Source organism: Mus caroli, unplaced genomic scaffold (genome assembly GCF_978045245.1).
Source record: "Mus caroli unplaced genomic scaffold, Mus_caroli_1 scaffold_8, whole genome shotgun sequence".
Classification (NCBI taxonomy): Eukaryota; Metazoa; Chordata; class Mammalia; order Rodentia; family Muridae; genus Mus; species Mus caroli.
The window spans coordinates 14,590,494-14,606,098 of NW_028227263.1; the positions used below are offsets into that span (position 1 = coordinate 14,590,494).

Here is a 15,605-nt window from a genome sequence, read left to right on the forward strand (position 1 = left end):
ACTCTGCAGAGCCTGAGGGACTGAAGGAGTTACTGAAGCTTGCCCAGAAGAGTCCTTCTGCAGGACTTTCTGAGAAGGATTCTAGGGAACACTGTGGAAAAAGAACACTGAATTTGCTCAGCTCGCCATGCCATACAGCTTTGCCCTTCTGATAGTCCAAATTCAACATAGAAACAGGATTTCAATACTCCAAACCAAGGCTGGTTTACTTCTTGCAAGAGCACATGGATGCTGACCCTGGTCCTTTCTCAAGTGTGGAACTTGACACTGCATTTCCATGGCTTACCTCTCTCACATAAACTGAAGCCTCACTAGAGACTGAGAGTCTGGTGCAGGACCATGACTGAGAAGGGCATTGTCCAGGTTATTCACCAATCCTTACAAGGACCAATGAATAGGCCAGAATGGAGTTCTGACAGCATTCATAGTGACCTAAGCTCATTGCTGTTAGGCAGATGTAATGATCACTGGGTCTTACCTGAACAGATGACTCCAGCATCCTCATGGTGTCCACAGTTATGAGAGAGCCAGCCTCGGTGGGAACATCTCCACAGATAGTCCTCATATCCTCCACAGGCCACGTCATCCATGACAATGGGCCCTGGGCCCTGTCCAAACCTGGCATTTCCTGGGGCAGACACGGCCAAGCCACAGCCCAGCTGCCTGCACACCACGTTGGCATCATTGAGGTCCCAGTTGTCATCACACACGGTGCCCCAGGAACCCTGGTAAAGGATCTCCACTCGACCCTGACACCTGTCTCCTCCATTCTCCAGCCTCACAGCCAAACTGTTTTCTGTTCCTGAAAAGACATGGTGGTTTCTCCATTGTTGGTTCATTGTGGGTGATGGAGCTTGTACACTTTGTGGGCCACTCACTCATGAACATTATGAGATATGAACAAGTCCTGCTGCTGCATCCTGGCCACACTGTCCTGTAAAGACCTGTACACTCTCACTTTGACTGTGAATCCTCACTAAAATGTCACTACTTCTGTTCTAAACATGAGGACCAAGTTGGTCACCAGGATGCCTAGGTTTCTACACACTGTGTTGGCATGGGTTGAATCTGACCACTATGGTGACAAGATAACTTGTCTACCTACTCTACCTTGCCATTATGCCTTGGAGTATCATGCACTGTAGGATTAAGAGTGTTTCAAGGAGTGAGAGGATGCAGAGCCCTCGAAACTCCTCACACACACACTGCACATGCACACATTCACCTCTACCATGACCCATATCTGCCAGGAGTAAAGGCGATGCACAGAAAGTTGGTCTATGAGACACCAACAGGGCAGAGGATAGCTTCCTGCCACAACAGAAGTTCATGGGTCCCTGCAAAAGGCTCTCAACAGCTGCTTACACACACACACACACACACACACACACACACACACACACCAGTTTCAGTTTTGTATAAGAACTCCTTTCAGAACCAATATAAAATTATAAACCTGAATGAGCTGCTGGGACCCCAATGTCTCCGGTGACATGACTGCCACCACCACCTCGCTCTCTGTCTGGAATGAGACCACACTAGAGGACCCCAAGCTTTGTCACTATTGGTCACTAAGACCACTGATGTGAACTTTTCATTAAAGTCAAGGTTCAACCCAGCATATTTAAACAAGACAGATGTCTTTACCCAGCGTGCACTAAGACACAGCTTTCTCAACTGGGCACCCACTTGAAGAGAATCAGAATGGCGTCTCATAAAAGGTCATCAGTCTCATTTTGTCACCCAACCTCTCTGGAAGGTTGTCTTATATTAATCACTCTAACCTCAGAGTCTCTTCTGACGTAATACTAAATGTAGAGACCGTGGAGTTTTGGAATCCACTCCATTACTGACTTCCACACACAGGGAGAGGGGAAGGTCAGGCAACAGCAGGCTGACTGACCCCCTCCACAGACAGAGAAATACAGACAGTGACAGGGTTGCCAGGAGGGACATCCTCAGGATCAGGAGGCATCCCCAACTTCTCAAGTCTTCACAGCACACACCCACCACCCTATCCCCTATGTGTTACAAGGAAGTCAATGCTGTGGATACAATCAGCATTGTGACGTACAGTGAGAGATGTATACAATCTTTTCTTACCTATTGGTGTATAATCAGGAACGGTTGTCTGCTCTGTATGTCCATAGACACATGAGGGAAAAAAATGAGAAACATGATGTTAAGTCTCCATGGAGAAAACCAAGACATGCAAGTGCAGTCAACCTGCTGATGGGATGTGATTCAGGGTTTGATCTGGGTAATGCTGTTTGACTTGACACTAGTGAGAAATCTACATAGTCTTCAGTTCTCCAAGTCTAATAGGCTATTTTTATAGAAAGTTGAGTTCTCCAAGTCTCAAAGTCTTTTTTATAGAAAATGTTAATCCATAGACCCTAGCTCTAACTTGCCTACATATGACTTGCACTGAGCTCTAGGGAACCAGTACAAAATGGTTTCTCACATGTGCACATCTAATTAAATTCTTCCTTTTTAATTACACTGGCTGGTAAATCAAAATAATATTCACTAGCATATGTGTAGAAAGCCTGTTTTGCTTTCATCTTTGTATATGAATGCTTTTTTGGTAAGGTATCTTGGATTATACCCTAGGCTAGACTGAAACTCAAGATCCTACTAGCTCAGCATCATGAGTGGTAGAATATTGTATGTGTGCTTACAGGCATAAGTGTGTAGGAGTATGTGTGTTTTGTATTTGTGGTTGTGTGTGTTGTGTGTGTGGTTGTGTTTTGTTGTATGTGTTTGTGTGGCTGTGTTTGTGTTGCATGACCATGCTCATTTTTTTTTACTGTTTCAGAAATGAATCTAATATGTCCCATATAAATGAAACACAAATCTCAAACATATGTTTAAATTACTTTAAAAGACACAGTGGTTTCAAGAGTAGACTTGGTGCTGGAGATTGGAGTGATGATATCAAGACATTAACCCACTTGCACCAAGCAACCAGCTCTGCGTAACCTTCAAAGGTCTCAGGATACAGAAAGAATTGACCTCTACCCCACACAGCAGCTCCTGATATAAACTGGGTGGAATTTTAGGAAGGAATATGGCTTTAGTGAGAGTAAAGCCAGCCTTATCCTTGGGACACCTCAAATGCATTAGGAAAACTGATGTCTGACACTGGGCCAATTGGATTCCCTACAAACCCTGGGCTGGCCAGAGGCACTGCTATAGCAACAGTTCTTGCTGTGTCCTAGGATCAAAAAATGCCAAGGAAAAAAGAAAGAGATTTTCTTTCCCAAAGCCCAGTCCATCAGAGTCTAAACTGTACTGATGTGCCACCAACACCGCTCATTGGAGGAACTCAGAGAGATAGACAGGATCTTTAATGTCCCAGGTTGGGGATTCAGAAATCCAGAGTAGCTTTATAAGGCCTTAGACGAAAGGAAATGACAGGGACATTGGCTAAGCAGAGTTTTGATTTCCTCTCCAAGCACTGAAGACAGAGACTCTGCTCCCTGAGTTCGGCAAGGTACAGGGTAAAACATCGGAACCTCAGGGCACTGAGAATGGTCAATAGAACCTCTAGTAACAAGATCTCCTTAGTGACCCTTGAAGGTGCCTCCTATGGCTGATCCTCCCCAAGTACCACAGTTCAGGGCCATAATCCATAGCATATATGTCCATATAGGCCTGAACTTGTTGGGAAATTTCCTTGGGAGCTAAGGACTCCACATGCTCTTCCTTCTGCCCATCTTCTGGGTCAGAGGTGAGCTAATGGGCTCTGAGGACATTGGGCCACAGGGATACAACATAGCACAACTTACCTGCTGTGGTTTGTTCAGTTGGGTGGAACACATCTGCAAAATGAGAAAGGAAGAATTCATTGGGTGTTGGTCCTCTCTCTTGAAGAACCCAGAGGCAGGAGCTGCAGTCTCCCATGGTAAAGGTCTTTCATCACTAGAAATGGCTGTAAAGCACTGTGGGATCTGACACTGATCCTTCTTTAACTGGCTACTGAAGTGTCATGCACATCTTTTGGCCTCACTCTTCTTCATCTCTGCATCTATTCCATCTGAAAAACGATCTGGTTCACCAACAGCACAGAGTATTCAAATAAACACAGTCACACTGTGGCTGCCTGCAGGGCCATGTTCCTTTTAAGGGCCATTCTCAGGTGGGCGGTGATCACCACAGTCACACTATGTTCCCTATGACTTGTGCACAGTAAACACTATGTATCAATGGTTAAACCAACAATTCGCATAGGAACACAGTTGCTGTTGTTGGACATCTTCACAGGGTGCTATGAGGATTGGCAAAGGCCACCTGAGCCTTCCAAGGTGTTCCCAAAGAAGGACTGCAGGACACGAACTTACTGCCCTCTGCTGGTCTCTCTTGATTGGTTCCCCCTAGAGAACTGCAAGCCTTTGTTTGGCCCTTTCTATAAGTTGGTCAAAAATCTTCCTCTGGATTCCCCTACATGTATATGTTCTCTTAAAAGCACATACTACCTGTAATCGCTGAACATTGATGATGTGCAATATCTTTAATTTTGGGAGGAAGAATCGGTGACTGTATTCCACTAGCCCTTCTGACGTGAGGCTGAAGCTAGTTTCACCCATCACATGACTGAGGGCAGAGAGAAGAATGACAGGGAAGGCTGGGGACTGGTAGGGTCTGCCCAGCAGTGTGACACCCGTGTCTCTCATCTCTACTCCATCCATGATTTCTGAGCCTTATGATTCCACTGGATTCCACCACACAGCACCAGCAGCGGGAAACCAGCAAGATCACTACCATAACCAGCAGCAGCAGCAGCAGCAGCAGCAACAACAGCAGCAGTAGCAATGCTGGCCATTTGTCCTAGTTATCTCTACTGTCAACAGAGCTCCAGCTATGTCTTGTAAAGGACTCTTAATCTGGGAGTTGCCCAGAATTGCCTAGGTCAGAATTGCCAGTGGCTCTTTCTGTGTGGATTGTCTTGAACAATAATTGTCAGGGCAAAGCCAGCACATGGTCCTTAGACAGGTGAGCCTGTGCTGTATGACAACACTAGCTAAACATAAGCCAGAATGCCAGTCAGCAGGGCTGCTCCATGGTCTCTGCTTCAGTCCCTGCCTCCAGCTGCCTGCCTCAGGCTCCTTCCCTGACTTCACTCAATAGTGGAGAGAGACCTGTAAGCCAAATAGACCTATCCTCCTCCATGTTGCTTAGGGCCAGTGTGTGATCATAGCAACAGGAAGAAGATTCAACCCCAATTTCATCAGTAGCCCAAAGTTAGAAACAAGACCTAAGGAGAAGGTCTTGCCATTATTTGTCCCTGGGTTCCACCAACCTTAATAAAGAAAAGCTCAGTTTAGGATTGGGTCTACCATGTAGACATGGTCTCATGCAAGGTACAAAGTTAGCCTGAACTGCACTGGAAGCCACTCCTCCTGGGAGACTGGGCATGCGATCAGGGTTTCTGCTTTGGCTATGTGCACTGCCCAAGGTCTTGATGAAAATTATTGTTTTGTAAGAAGAGAAAAAAATCTGGGCTGGAGGTAAAATACACCTAATGTCCAATGTGATTAAAACAGCTGGACATGGTAGCAAAATCTTGGAATCCTGGAACCAGGAAACTACAGAAAAGATGATAGGGAGTTCAAGGGGACCCTTGCCAAAAACAGCAAGGCCAAAGTTAGCCTGAGCGAGGTGAGGCTCAAGAAATAGTACATAAACAAACCAATAGCAAACAAGTGGTCCTGTATGTAACCTTGTGAATATTAGATCCTGATTAGTCTTGGGACAAGCAGGCATTGGCTCATGTGTGAAGAGGGCATGATATTCTTACATATCATCTGCCAACCACAGATCCCTGAGTCTGCTTCATGTCTCATAGTTAAAGCTACTTGCAGAAGGACTGAATCCAAGACCTGCATTCAGATATTCTATTTGATTCTAACATAAACTGAAATTTGAGGCAGGAAAACATAAAATTGAAGACTGTAATTGTCTTACCACAGGATCCTTTCTGCTACAGCTGGCAGGAGTGTTTATTGTCATTACTGTCTAGATGGGACACTATATATGTCAGCCTAGTGTCATTCATTAGCATGTAGTATGTCAGGATCACTCACAACATAAGGGGAAGTTATACACTAACATAGGTCCATATTTTCTATGTACTTACCAGGTGTGGGACTGCTTGATTGAGAAGCTATCAAAGAAATAAAAACAAATTCAGAGTGTGCATTTCATCCACAAGAATCCTGGCAAAAATCATTTCTGAAGTGGTAGCTTTTACAACTCTCCTATGTGGGCCCCACCCCAAAGACCAAACTCAACTTTCTAGGTTCCTTTTTGTTTGGTCAAAAGAGCAAGATGGTCTTAGAAATATTCCAGTCGGGGCCTTTTGCATCATGGGCATCTACACCAATTATACAAGGGGTGAATCAAAACTATAAAGGAAAACAGGCTACCTCTGTATTATTGAGCATGAAAATCTTTCCCTCTTGCTGGCCTCACATGAGCAAGGTGATGTACCACTGAGTCACACAAGGCTGATAATCAATGAGGGACTAGATCTGGGATGACTGGAAGGACACAGGAAGGTGTCTATGGGTCACACACCAACTGATAAAGACTTGAGTGTCAGATGCTTTGGGTAGAAGCAAAGAAGTCACTGTAACCCATTTCCTTGGAAACTAAGAGATGATCTCTCAGGAATGGTGAGAATGTGGTTAATGTTGCTGGTGTAGCATGTGTGCATGAATATGTCTTTATGTATATGCATGATCTGTGGAATCAGCAGGAAGGCTCTCAGGAGCCATGAGGGTGGATGCTCACAGTTCCACCCTCCATCCTGCGAGCTGCAGTACACTCTTGTGAGTCAGGCACCCTGTTAGGCTCTTGGTACATGTCCCAAGCTAGGAACGAAAGGAGCAATGAGTGCTCCCAGCCCTGCAGAGAATCCAGCCTATCTAGACCCCTGAAGGTTCAACAGAGAGTTTTGAACAAGGGACAGTTGCTAATGGAGATGTTTTGGGAGAGTATGCATGGACACCCAATGACATAGGGTATACGTGTGTGTGTGTGTGTGTGTGTGTGTGTGTGTGTGTGTGTGTGTGTTTGTGTGTGTTTCAGTGCCCACATCTGTCTCTGTGTGTTCTTCTGGGATTGTGTGTGTCTCTGTGTCTATGCGGGGGTGTGTATAACAATGTGTATCTGTGTTGTATCTGTTTATGATGTACATATTTGCATGTGAGAATATATGTCTTCCGTTTTTGGTCAAAGTATGTAACTCTATGTATGTTTGTGTGTCTGTCCATGCAAATATGTATGTATGTATATATGGATTATATGTGTTAATGTCTGAGTGTCAATGTGTGTTTGTGTGTGTGTAAGTATGTGCATGTGTTTGTATGTCTTAAAATATGTAAATTAGGGAGGGACCTCTAAAAGGCACAGTGTCCTTGATCTTTAGAGAACAGTTAGAACAAACCAAATCTTGGCTGGTTAAGGACAGGAAAATGTAGACCTGCTCCAGGACATCATAGCATCTGCAGTGAGCAGACTGTGTCTACAGAGGGCGCTATTGGGATAGGGAATGTGGCAAGAAAAGTACTGTAGACTGAGTGAACTGCAGTATCCTGTATAATAAGGAGAAGAAATGTAACCAGACTGTATGCTGGGCACTGAGGATTAGAGTAGAAATCCCAGCATTTGGAAATGAAGCTGGAGAATTAGTAGATCAAAGTGAGCAGCCAGGTTTATGTTATACATAAACATATACTTATATGTATACATATACACTTATATAACCAGTAAGATAATCAATGTAGAAAACAGGAAAGAACATGTAGGAACTGAAGCATTCAGATGTCCCGATGCAGAGGAAGATACACAAAGAGCGCCAGGAGACAGTGTGGCACTCTGAGGTGCCAGCCTGTCAACTTGGGGTTAGCACCATGGAAAGTCTCAGACCATCCATTTTGAGTAGCATGCAGCAGTTGTGTCTATGATGCCCAGTGCTGTGTGCATAAAACCTACTAGACAGGCCATGTGAGCCATGAATGTACAAAGAGGAAAGTCCATGACCTAGGGAATGAATTTGGTGAAAATTCAGAGGGGTGAGGAATATGTGTTTTATCACTAATGCCCTAGTACAAGAATAAAAAGCATGACCCTGCAATGAACAGGAGAAGAGGGGACTCCAAGCTGTTGACAGTGACCTGAGCAGGGGGAGGCACAGACATCTGTGAGAAATAAAAGGAGAGTGGATAGAAAGCCCGTAGAAGTTCACCTGGACATCCAGGGAAGACAGACTCAGCGTTTCTACAGATGTAGCTGAGGCTGATGTTCCAGGGTGGGTGCTGCCAGAGCAGACCATGAATGATACAGTTACTCATGAACTTATACCATGTACTCCGTGCCCCAGGTGGACCCAGTTTTATGCAGTTTAATAATAGCAAGTAACAAGATCATGAGAGGCTGGAGATGTGATGGGAAAACAGGGTTCTATGTAATTGTGTGGGTAGTGGGCCAAAAGCACAGTCAGTGTTGACTTGTTGAAGACTCAAAGATCCACCCCCATGGTTAAAGGATTCTGTAGGACTCTAGCAATCCTCCCTGCTACATCCATGCCCAAATATTTCTTGTCCATTTATCTCATGAACATACTACATTGGACCTCCCTGCCATGTCCACACCCCAACATTCATGAGTAACATTCCCACGGTGTTACGACCATTGAGCTATTGAACCCGATCTGTGGAAACCCAGAACTCTGCAGAGCCTGAGGGACTGAAGGAGTTACTGAAGCTTGCCCAGAAGAATCCTTCTGAAGGACTTTCTGAGAAGGATTCTGGGGAACACTGTGGAAAAAGATCACTGAATTTGCTCGGCTCACTATGCCGCACAGCTTTGCCCTTCTGATAGTCCAAATTCAACATAGAAACAGGATCCCAATACTCCAAACCAAGGCTAGTTTACTTCTTGCAAGAGCACATGTGTGCTGACCCTGGTCCTTTCTCAAGTGTGGAACTTGACACTGCATTTCCATGGCTTACCTCTCTCACATACTCTAGACTCACTAGAGACTGAGAGCCTTGTGCAGGACCATGACTGAGAAAGGCATTGTCCTGGATAGTCACCAATCCTTACAAGGACCAATGAGTAGGCCAGAATGGAATTCTGACAGCATTCATAGTGACCTAAGCTCATTGCTGTCAGGCAGATGTAATGATCATGGGTCTTACCTGAACAGATGACTCCAGCATCCTCATGGTGTCCACAGTTATGAGAGAGCCAGCCTCGGTGGGAACATCTCCACAGATAGTCCTCATATCCTCCACAGGCCACGTCATCCAGGACAATGGGCCCTGGGCCCTGTCCAAACCTGGCATTTCCTGGGGCTGACACAGCCCAGCCACAGCCCAGCTGCCTGCACACCACGTTGGCATCATTGATGTCCCAGTTGTCGTCACATACAGTGCCCCAGGAACCCTGGTAAAGAATTTCCACTCGACCCTGACACCTGTCTCCTCCATTCACCAGCCTCACAGCCAAACCAGAATCTGTTCCTGGAAAGACATGGTGGTTTCTGCATTGTTGATCCTGTGGTGCTTGTACACTTGGTGGCAGCTCAATCATGAACTTTAAAGCAATATGGGATATGAACACTTCCTGCTGCTGCATCCTGGACCACACTGTCCTGTAAAGACCTGTACCCTCTCACTTTGCCTGTGAACCCTCACTACAATGCTCTCTACTTCTGTCCTAGATATGAGGTTCATGTTTGTCACCAGGATGAACAGATTTCTGCAAACTGTGTTGGCATAGGTTGAATCTGCCCAGGATGGTGACAAGATACACACTCTACCTTGTACCTATGGCCTTGGAGTGCCGTGTACTGTAGAATCAAGACTATTTCAAGGAGAGAGAGGTTGCAGACCTCTCCCAACTCCTCACACACACTGCACATGTGCACACGTTATTCTCTACCTTGATCCATACCTGTCAGCAGTAAATGAGAAGGCATAGCTGGTTGGTCTAAAATAGACCAAAGGGACAGAAACATGATCTTACCGTCACAAGAGTGCATGGCAAAGGCTCTCAACAGCTGTTTACATACACATGGTTGAGAGTTTACATTAAAATTTCTTTCAGGCCTAATACAAAATTATATACCTGAATGATCTGACTGTCCCCTACAGTCCTGGATCACATGACTGCCTCAGGTACCCTAGGCTAGACTGAAACTCAACATCCTACTAGCTCAGCATCATGAATGGTAGAATATTGTATGTTTACTTACACTCACAGCTGTGTGTGTATGTGTTGTCTATGTGCGGTTGTGTGTGTTGTGTATGTGTGTGTGTGGCTGTGTATATGTGTATGTGGTCATGCTCGTTGTTTTTTTTTACTGCTTTGGAAATTCATCTGTCCTCTTTAAATGAGACACAAGCCTCAAGCATATGTTTAAATTACTTTTAAAGAGCCCTGGCTCTCAGACACAGTGCCTTCAAGAGTAGACTTGGTGCTGGGGATTGGAGTGATGATATCCAGACATTAACCCTCTGTCCGCAAGCAACCAGCTTCTGCATAACCTTCAAAGGTCTCAGGATACAGAAAGAATTGACCTCTCCCCACACAGCAGCTCCTGATATAAACTGGGCAGAATCTTAGGAAGTAATATGGCTTTAGTGAGAGTAAAGCCAGCCTCATCCTTGGGACTCCTCATATTCCTAAGGATATGTGATGCCTGACACAGGAAGAATTGGATTCCCTACCCACCCTGGGCTGGCCAGAGGCACTGCTATGGAAACAGTTCTTGCTGTGTCCTAGGATCAAAAAATGCCAAGGAGAAAAGAAAGAGATTTTCTTTCCCAAAGCCCAGGCCATCAGAGTCTAAACTATACTGATGTGCCACAAACACCACTCATGGAAGAACTCAGAGAGATGGAACAGGATATTTAAAGTCCCAGGATAGGGGTCCAGGCATCCACAATAGCTTTATGAGGCCCCAGACAAAGGGAAATGACAAGGACATTGGCTAAGCAGAGTTTTGATTTCCTCTCCAGACACTGAACCACAAGGCTTGCTCTCTGGACTGGCAAAGGTGTGTGGAAACATGGGGACCTCAGGGCACTGAGAATGTTCAATGGAATCCCTAGAAACAAGACCTCCTTGGTGACCCTTGAAAGTGCCTCCTCTGGCAGAGCCTCAGCAACCTCCACAATTGGGGGCCATAATCCATGGCATATATGCCCAGACAGGCCTGACCTTATTGGGAAATTTCCCAGGGAACTAAGGACTCCACATGCTCTTCCTTCTGCCCATCTTCTGCATCAGAGGTGAGCGTGTGGGTTCTGGGGACAATAGGCCACAGGGATACAACATAGCACAACTTACCTCCTGTGGTTTGTTCAGTTGGATAGAACACATCTGCAAAATGAGAAAAGATGAGTTCATTGGGTGTTGGTACTCTCTCTTGAGGAGCCCAGAGGCAGGAGCTGCAGTCTCTCGTGCTAAAGGCCTTTCATCACTAGAAATGCTGTAATGCACTGTGGGATCTGACACTGATCCTTCTTTAACTTGCTAGTGACATGTCACCATGAGCATCTTCTGGCCTCACACTTCTTCATCTTTGCTTCTATTTCACCACCACCACCACCCCCAAAAAAAGAGAATGGTTCACCAATGGCCCCATTGTAGACACAAAGTATCCAAAAGTCATTAGGATGTTTCTGTCGTTCAAACAGAATCTCTGCCATCACTAAAACGGTTCTGAGAGAGTGGCTCTGACAAGCAAAAGAGACGAATTCCCGTGATTATTCCAGAAGGACAGAATAAACACAGTCACAGTGTGTCTACTGGCAGGACCATGATCCTTCTACTATTGTCAGGTGAGGTGTGATCACCACAATCACACTATGTTTTCTGTGACATGTTAACAGTACATGCTATCTATCAATGGTTAAGCTGGCAGTCTACATGGGAACACACACACACACAAACACACACACAGTGCTTTGCATCCACTCCATCTTCATCAAGGTCAAGGGTACAATGGAGTCCATCTAATAGAAGTCTTCTCTCCAGCCCTCCAGCCTGCTCTCCCACTGTAAGGATGCACATGACTGGGCAGGCAACAGGCAGCATGGATGCTGGCCCTAAGTCTCTCACGCTTGAATCTGTTCTGTGTTGTGAGAGGAAACAGACAGCAGCTGTGTGGTAACAGGAAAGAACAGGTTCAGCCTCCTGACAGCAGGAGCCAATCCTAGATGTACCTTTCAGTGGCTCCTTTGTGGTTGTGAGAACTCTGTGGTCTGAGAGTGAGAGGAAGTGGATGCAAGGTGAGGGGCTAAGACATTTGCTGTTGTTGGAGATCTTCAGAGGGTGCTATGAGGATTGGCAAAGGCCAACTGAGCCTTCCAAGGCATTCCCAAAGAAAGCTCTGGGTCTGCAGGAAACAATCTTACTGCCCTCTGCTGGCCACTCTCTGAATGTTCATCCTGGAGAACTACCTGCCTTGGTTTGGCCTTTCTGGAATTTGGTCAAAAGCTTCCCCTGGATTCCCTGCCAGGAACATATTCTGATACTAGCAAATACTACCTGTAATAGCTGAGCATTGGTGATGTGCAATATCTTTAATTTTGGAAGGAAGATTCAGTGACTGTATTCCACTAGCCCTTCTGACTCGAGGCTGAAGCTAATGTCACCCATCACATGACTGAGGGCAGAGAGAAGAATGAAGAGGAAGGGTGGAGATTGGTAGGGTCTGCCCAGCAGTGTGACACCAATGTCTCTCATCCTACTCCATCCCTGACTTTTGTGCCCAACAATCCCATTAAATTCCACCAGATAGCAGCAGGAGCAGCAAAAGCAGCAGCAACGCTGGCCATTTGTCCTATTTATCTCCACTGTCAACAGAGCTCCAGCTAAATCATGTTCAGGACTCACAATCTGGGAGTTGCCCTGATCAGAATTGCCTATGGAGCTGTCTGTATGGACTTCTTTGATTGATAATGGTCAGGACAAGGTGAGCCCCATATCTTTAGGCAGGTGAGCCCGAGCTGTATAAAAACACTAGCTAAACATGAGGCAGAAAACCAGCAAACAGGGATCCTCCATGGCCTCTGCTTAAGTTCCTGCCTCCAGGTCCTATCCTTGTTTCACTCAATGATGGATGGTGACTTGTAAGCCAAATAGACTTGTCTTCCTCCAAATTGCTTAGGGCCAGTGTGTGTTCAGCAACAGGAAACAGATTCAACCCCAATTTCATTAGTAGCCCAACACCATAGACGAGAGCAAAGAAGAAGGCCTTACCATTATTTGTCCCTCCTGGATTCCACCAACCTTAATAAAGAAAAAGCTGAGATTAGAATTGGATCCACTGTGGAGAGATGTTCTCATACAGGGTGCAAAGTTAGCCTCAACTTCACTACACAGCCATACCTCCTGGGAAATTGAGGTGGGATCAGTGTTTCAACTTTGGGTATGTGCACTGCCCAAAGTCTTGATAAACATTATTTTTTGTAAGAAGAGATAAAAACATCTGGGCTGGACATGAAGTACACATCATGTCCGATGTGATTTTAAAAAAACAAAACTGGACATGGTAGCAAAATCTTGCAATCCTAGAACCTGGAAATTACAGCCAAGAAGATCAGGAGTTCAAGGATACCCTTGCCAAAAAACAGCAAGTGCAAGGTTAGCCTTGGCTAGGTGGGTCTCAAAAAAAAAAGGTAAATGAACAAACCAATAGCAAACAAGCGGTCCTGTATCTTTCCTAACATTAAATTCTGGTTAGGCTTGGGACAAGCTGGAACTGGCCCAAGTGTGAAGAGGGCATGTTATCTTTTCATATCATCTGCCAACCACAGATCCCTGAGTCTGCTTCATGTCTCCTTGTCAGAATTTCTTCCAGCAGGTCCAGCAGGACTGAATCCAAGACCTGCATTCAGATATTCTATTTGATTCTTCAGATAATGAAATTTGAGACCGGAGTAACCAAAAATTGAAGACTGTAATTGCTTCCCTGTATGTTACAGCTGGCAGGAGTTCCTATTGTCGTTACCTTCTGGATGAGACACTAGATATTTCATTGTAATATTGACAATTAGTGTCATTCATTGACATGTACTGTGTCAGTATCTCACAACATAGGGGGAGGTTATACACTGATACAGGTCCATATTTTCAATATACTTACCAGGTGTGGTACTGCTTGTTGGAGAACCTGTGAAAGAAATAAAAGCAATTTCAGTGTGTGTGTTTCACCACAAGAATCCTGGCAAAAATCCTTTCTGAAGTGATAGCTTTTAAAACTCTCTTATTGGGCCCCACCCCAAACACCAAGCTCAACTTTCTAGGTTCCTTTTTGATTTGTCAAAAGAACAAGATGGTCTTAGAAAAATATTGCAATCGGGGCCCTCTGTAGCATGGGCTTCTTCACAAACTACACAGGTGATAAATCAAAAATATGAAGAAAAAAGCCTGCCCCTGTATTATGAATATTAAAACCTTTCCCTCTTGCTGTCCTCACTTGAGTGATGTGGTATAGCACTAAGTCACACAAGGCTGATATTCTATGAGGGACTAGATCTGGGATGACTGGAAGGACACAGAGGGTGTCTGTGGGTCAAACACCAGTTGATAAAAAACTTGAGTGTCAGAGGTTTAAGTAGAAGCAGAGAAGTTCTTGGAACCCATTTCCTTGGTTACTGGGAGTTAATTACTCAGGAATGGTGAGAATGTGATTAATGTTGCTGGTTTATCATGTGTGTGTGTGAATATGTCTTTATGTATATGCACAATCTCTGGAATCAGCAGGAAGCCTCTCAGGAGCCATGAGGGTGGATGCTCACAGTTCCATCCTCCATCCTGTGAGCTGCAGTACACTCTTATGAGTCAGGCACCCTGTTGGGCTCTTGGTACATGTCCCAAGCTGGGAACGAAAGGAGCAATGAGTGCTCCCAGCCCTGCAGAGAATCCAGCACATCTAGGCCCCTGAAGGCATCAACAGAGAGTTTTGAACAAGGGACAAGTGCTAATGGAGATGTTATGGGAGAATATGCATGGACACCCAATGACATAGAGTGTACATGTGTAAGCCTGTGCGTCAGTGCCCACATCTGTCTCTGTGTGTACTTCTGGGATTGTGTGTGTCTCTGTATCTATGTGGGGGGAGGGGTTGTATATAACAATGTGTTTCTGTGCTGTATCTGTCTATGATGTGCATATTTGCATGTGAGAATATATGTCTATGGTTTTTGTATCCATGTATGTAACTCTTTGTATGTTCGTGTGTCTGTCCATGCAAATATGTATGTATGTGTATATGGTTTATATGTGTTAATTTCTGAGTGTCAGTGTGTGTGTGTGTGTGTGTGTGTGTGTGTCATAAAATGTATTAATCAGGGAGGGACTTCTGAAGGGCACATGTCTTTGATCTTTAGAAAGAACAGATAGAACAAACCAAGTGGTGGCTGGTTAAGGACAGGACAAAGTAGATATGCTCCAGGACATCATAGCATCTGCAGTGACCTGACTGTGTCTACAGAGGGGGTTGTTGGAATGGGGAATGTGGCAAGCACAGTATTGTAGACCGAGTGAACTACAGTACCCTGTATAACAATAAAGAGGAAAAATGA

General features: G+C 45.1%; 1 protein-coding gene across 13 annotated transcripts in view; it reads right to left on the reverse strand.

Annotated features, from left to right (window-relative positions):
* The window catches only part of LOC110298075 (scavenger receptor cysteine-rich domain-containing protein DMBT1), a 104,527-nt gene that overhangs the window by 63,172 nt on the left and 25,750 nt on the right, over window positions 1–15,605 (reverse strand). For 12 of the 13 annotated variants that reach the window (XM_085841238.1, XM_085841240.1, XM_085841239.1 and 9 more), the window contains 8 exons: window positions 14,165–14,191; window positions 13,279–13,308; window positions 11,362–11,394; window positions 9,207–9,530; window positions 6,140–6,166; window positions 3,792–3,824; window positions 2,104–2,136; window positions 479–802 (listed from right to left, as the gene is read on the reverse strand). In XM_085841238.1, the coding sequence (XP_085697364.1) occupies window positions 479–802; window positions 2,104–2,136; window positions 3,792–3,824; window positions 6,140–6,166; window positions 9,207–9,530; window positions 11,362–11,394; window positions 13,279–13,308; window positions 14,165–14,191 (831 nt within the window). The remainder of the gene's footprint in view (window positions 1–478; window positions 803–2,103; window positions 2,137–3,791; window positions 3,825–6,139; window positions 6,167–9,206; window positions 9,531–11,361; window positions 11,395–13,278; window positions 13,309–14,164; window positions 14,192–15,605) is intronic. The other variant, XM_085841241.1, reaches the window with a different exon arrangement.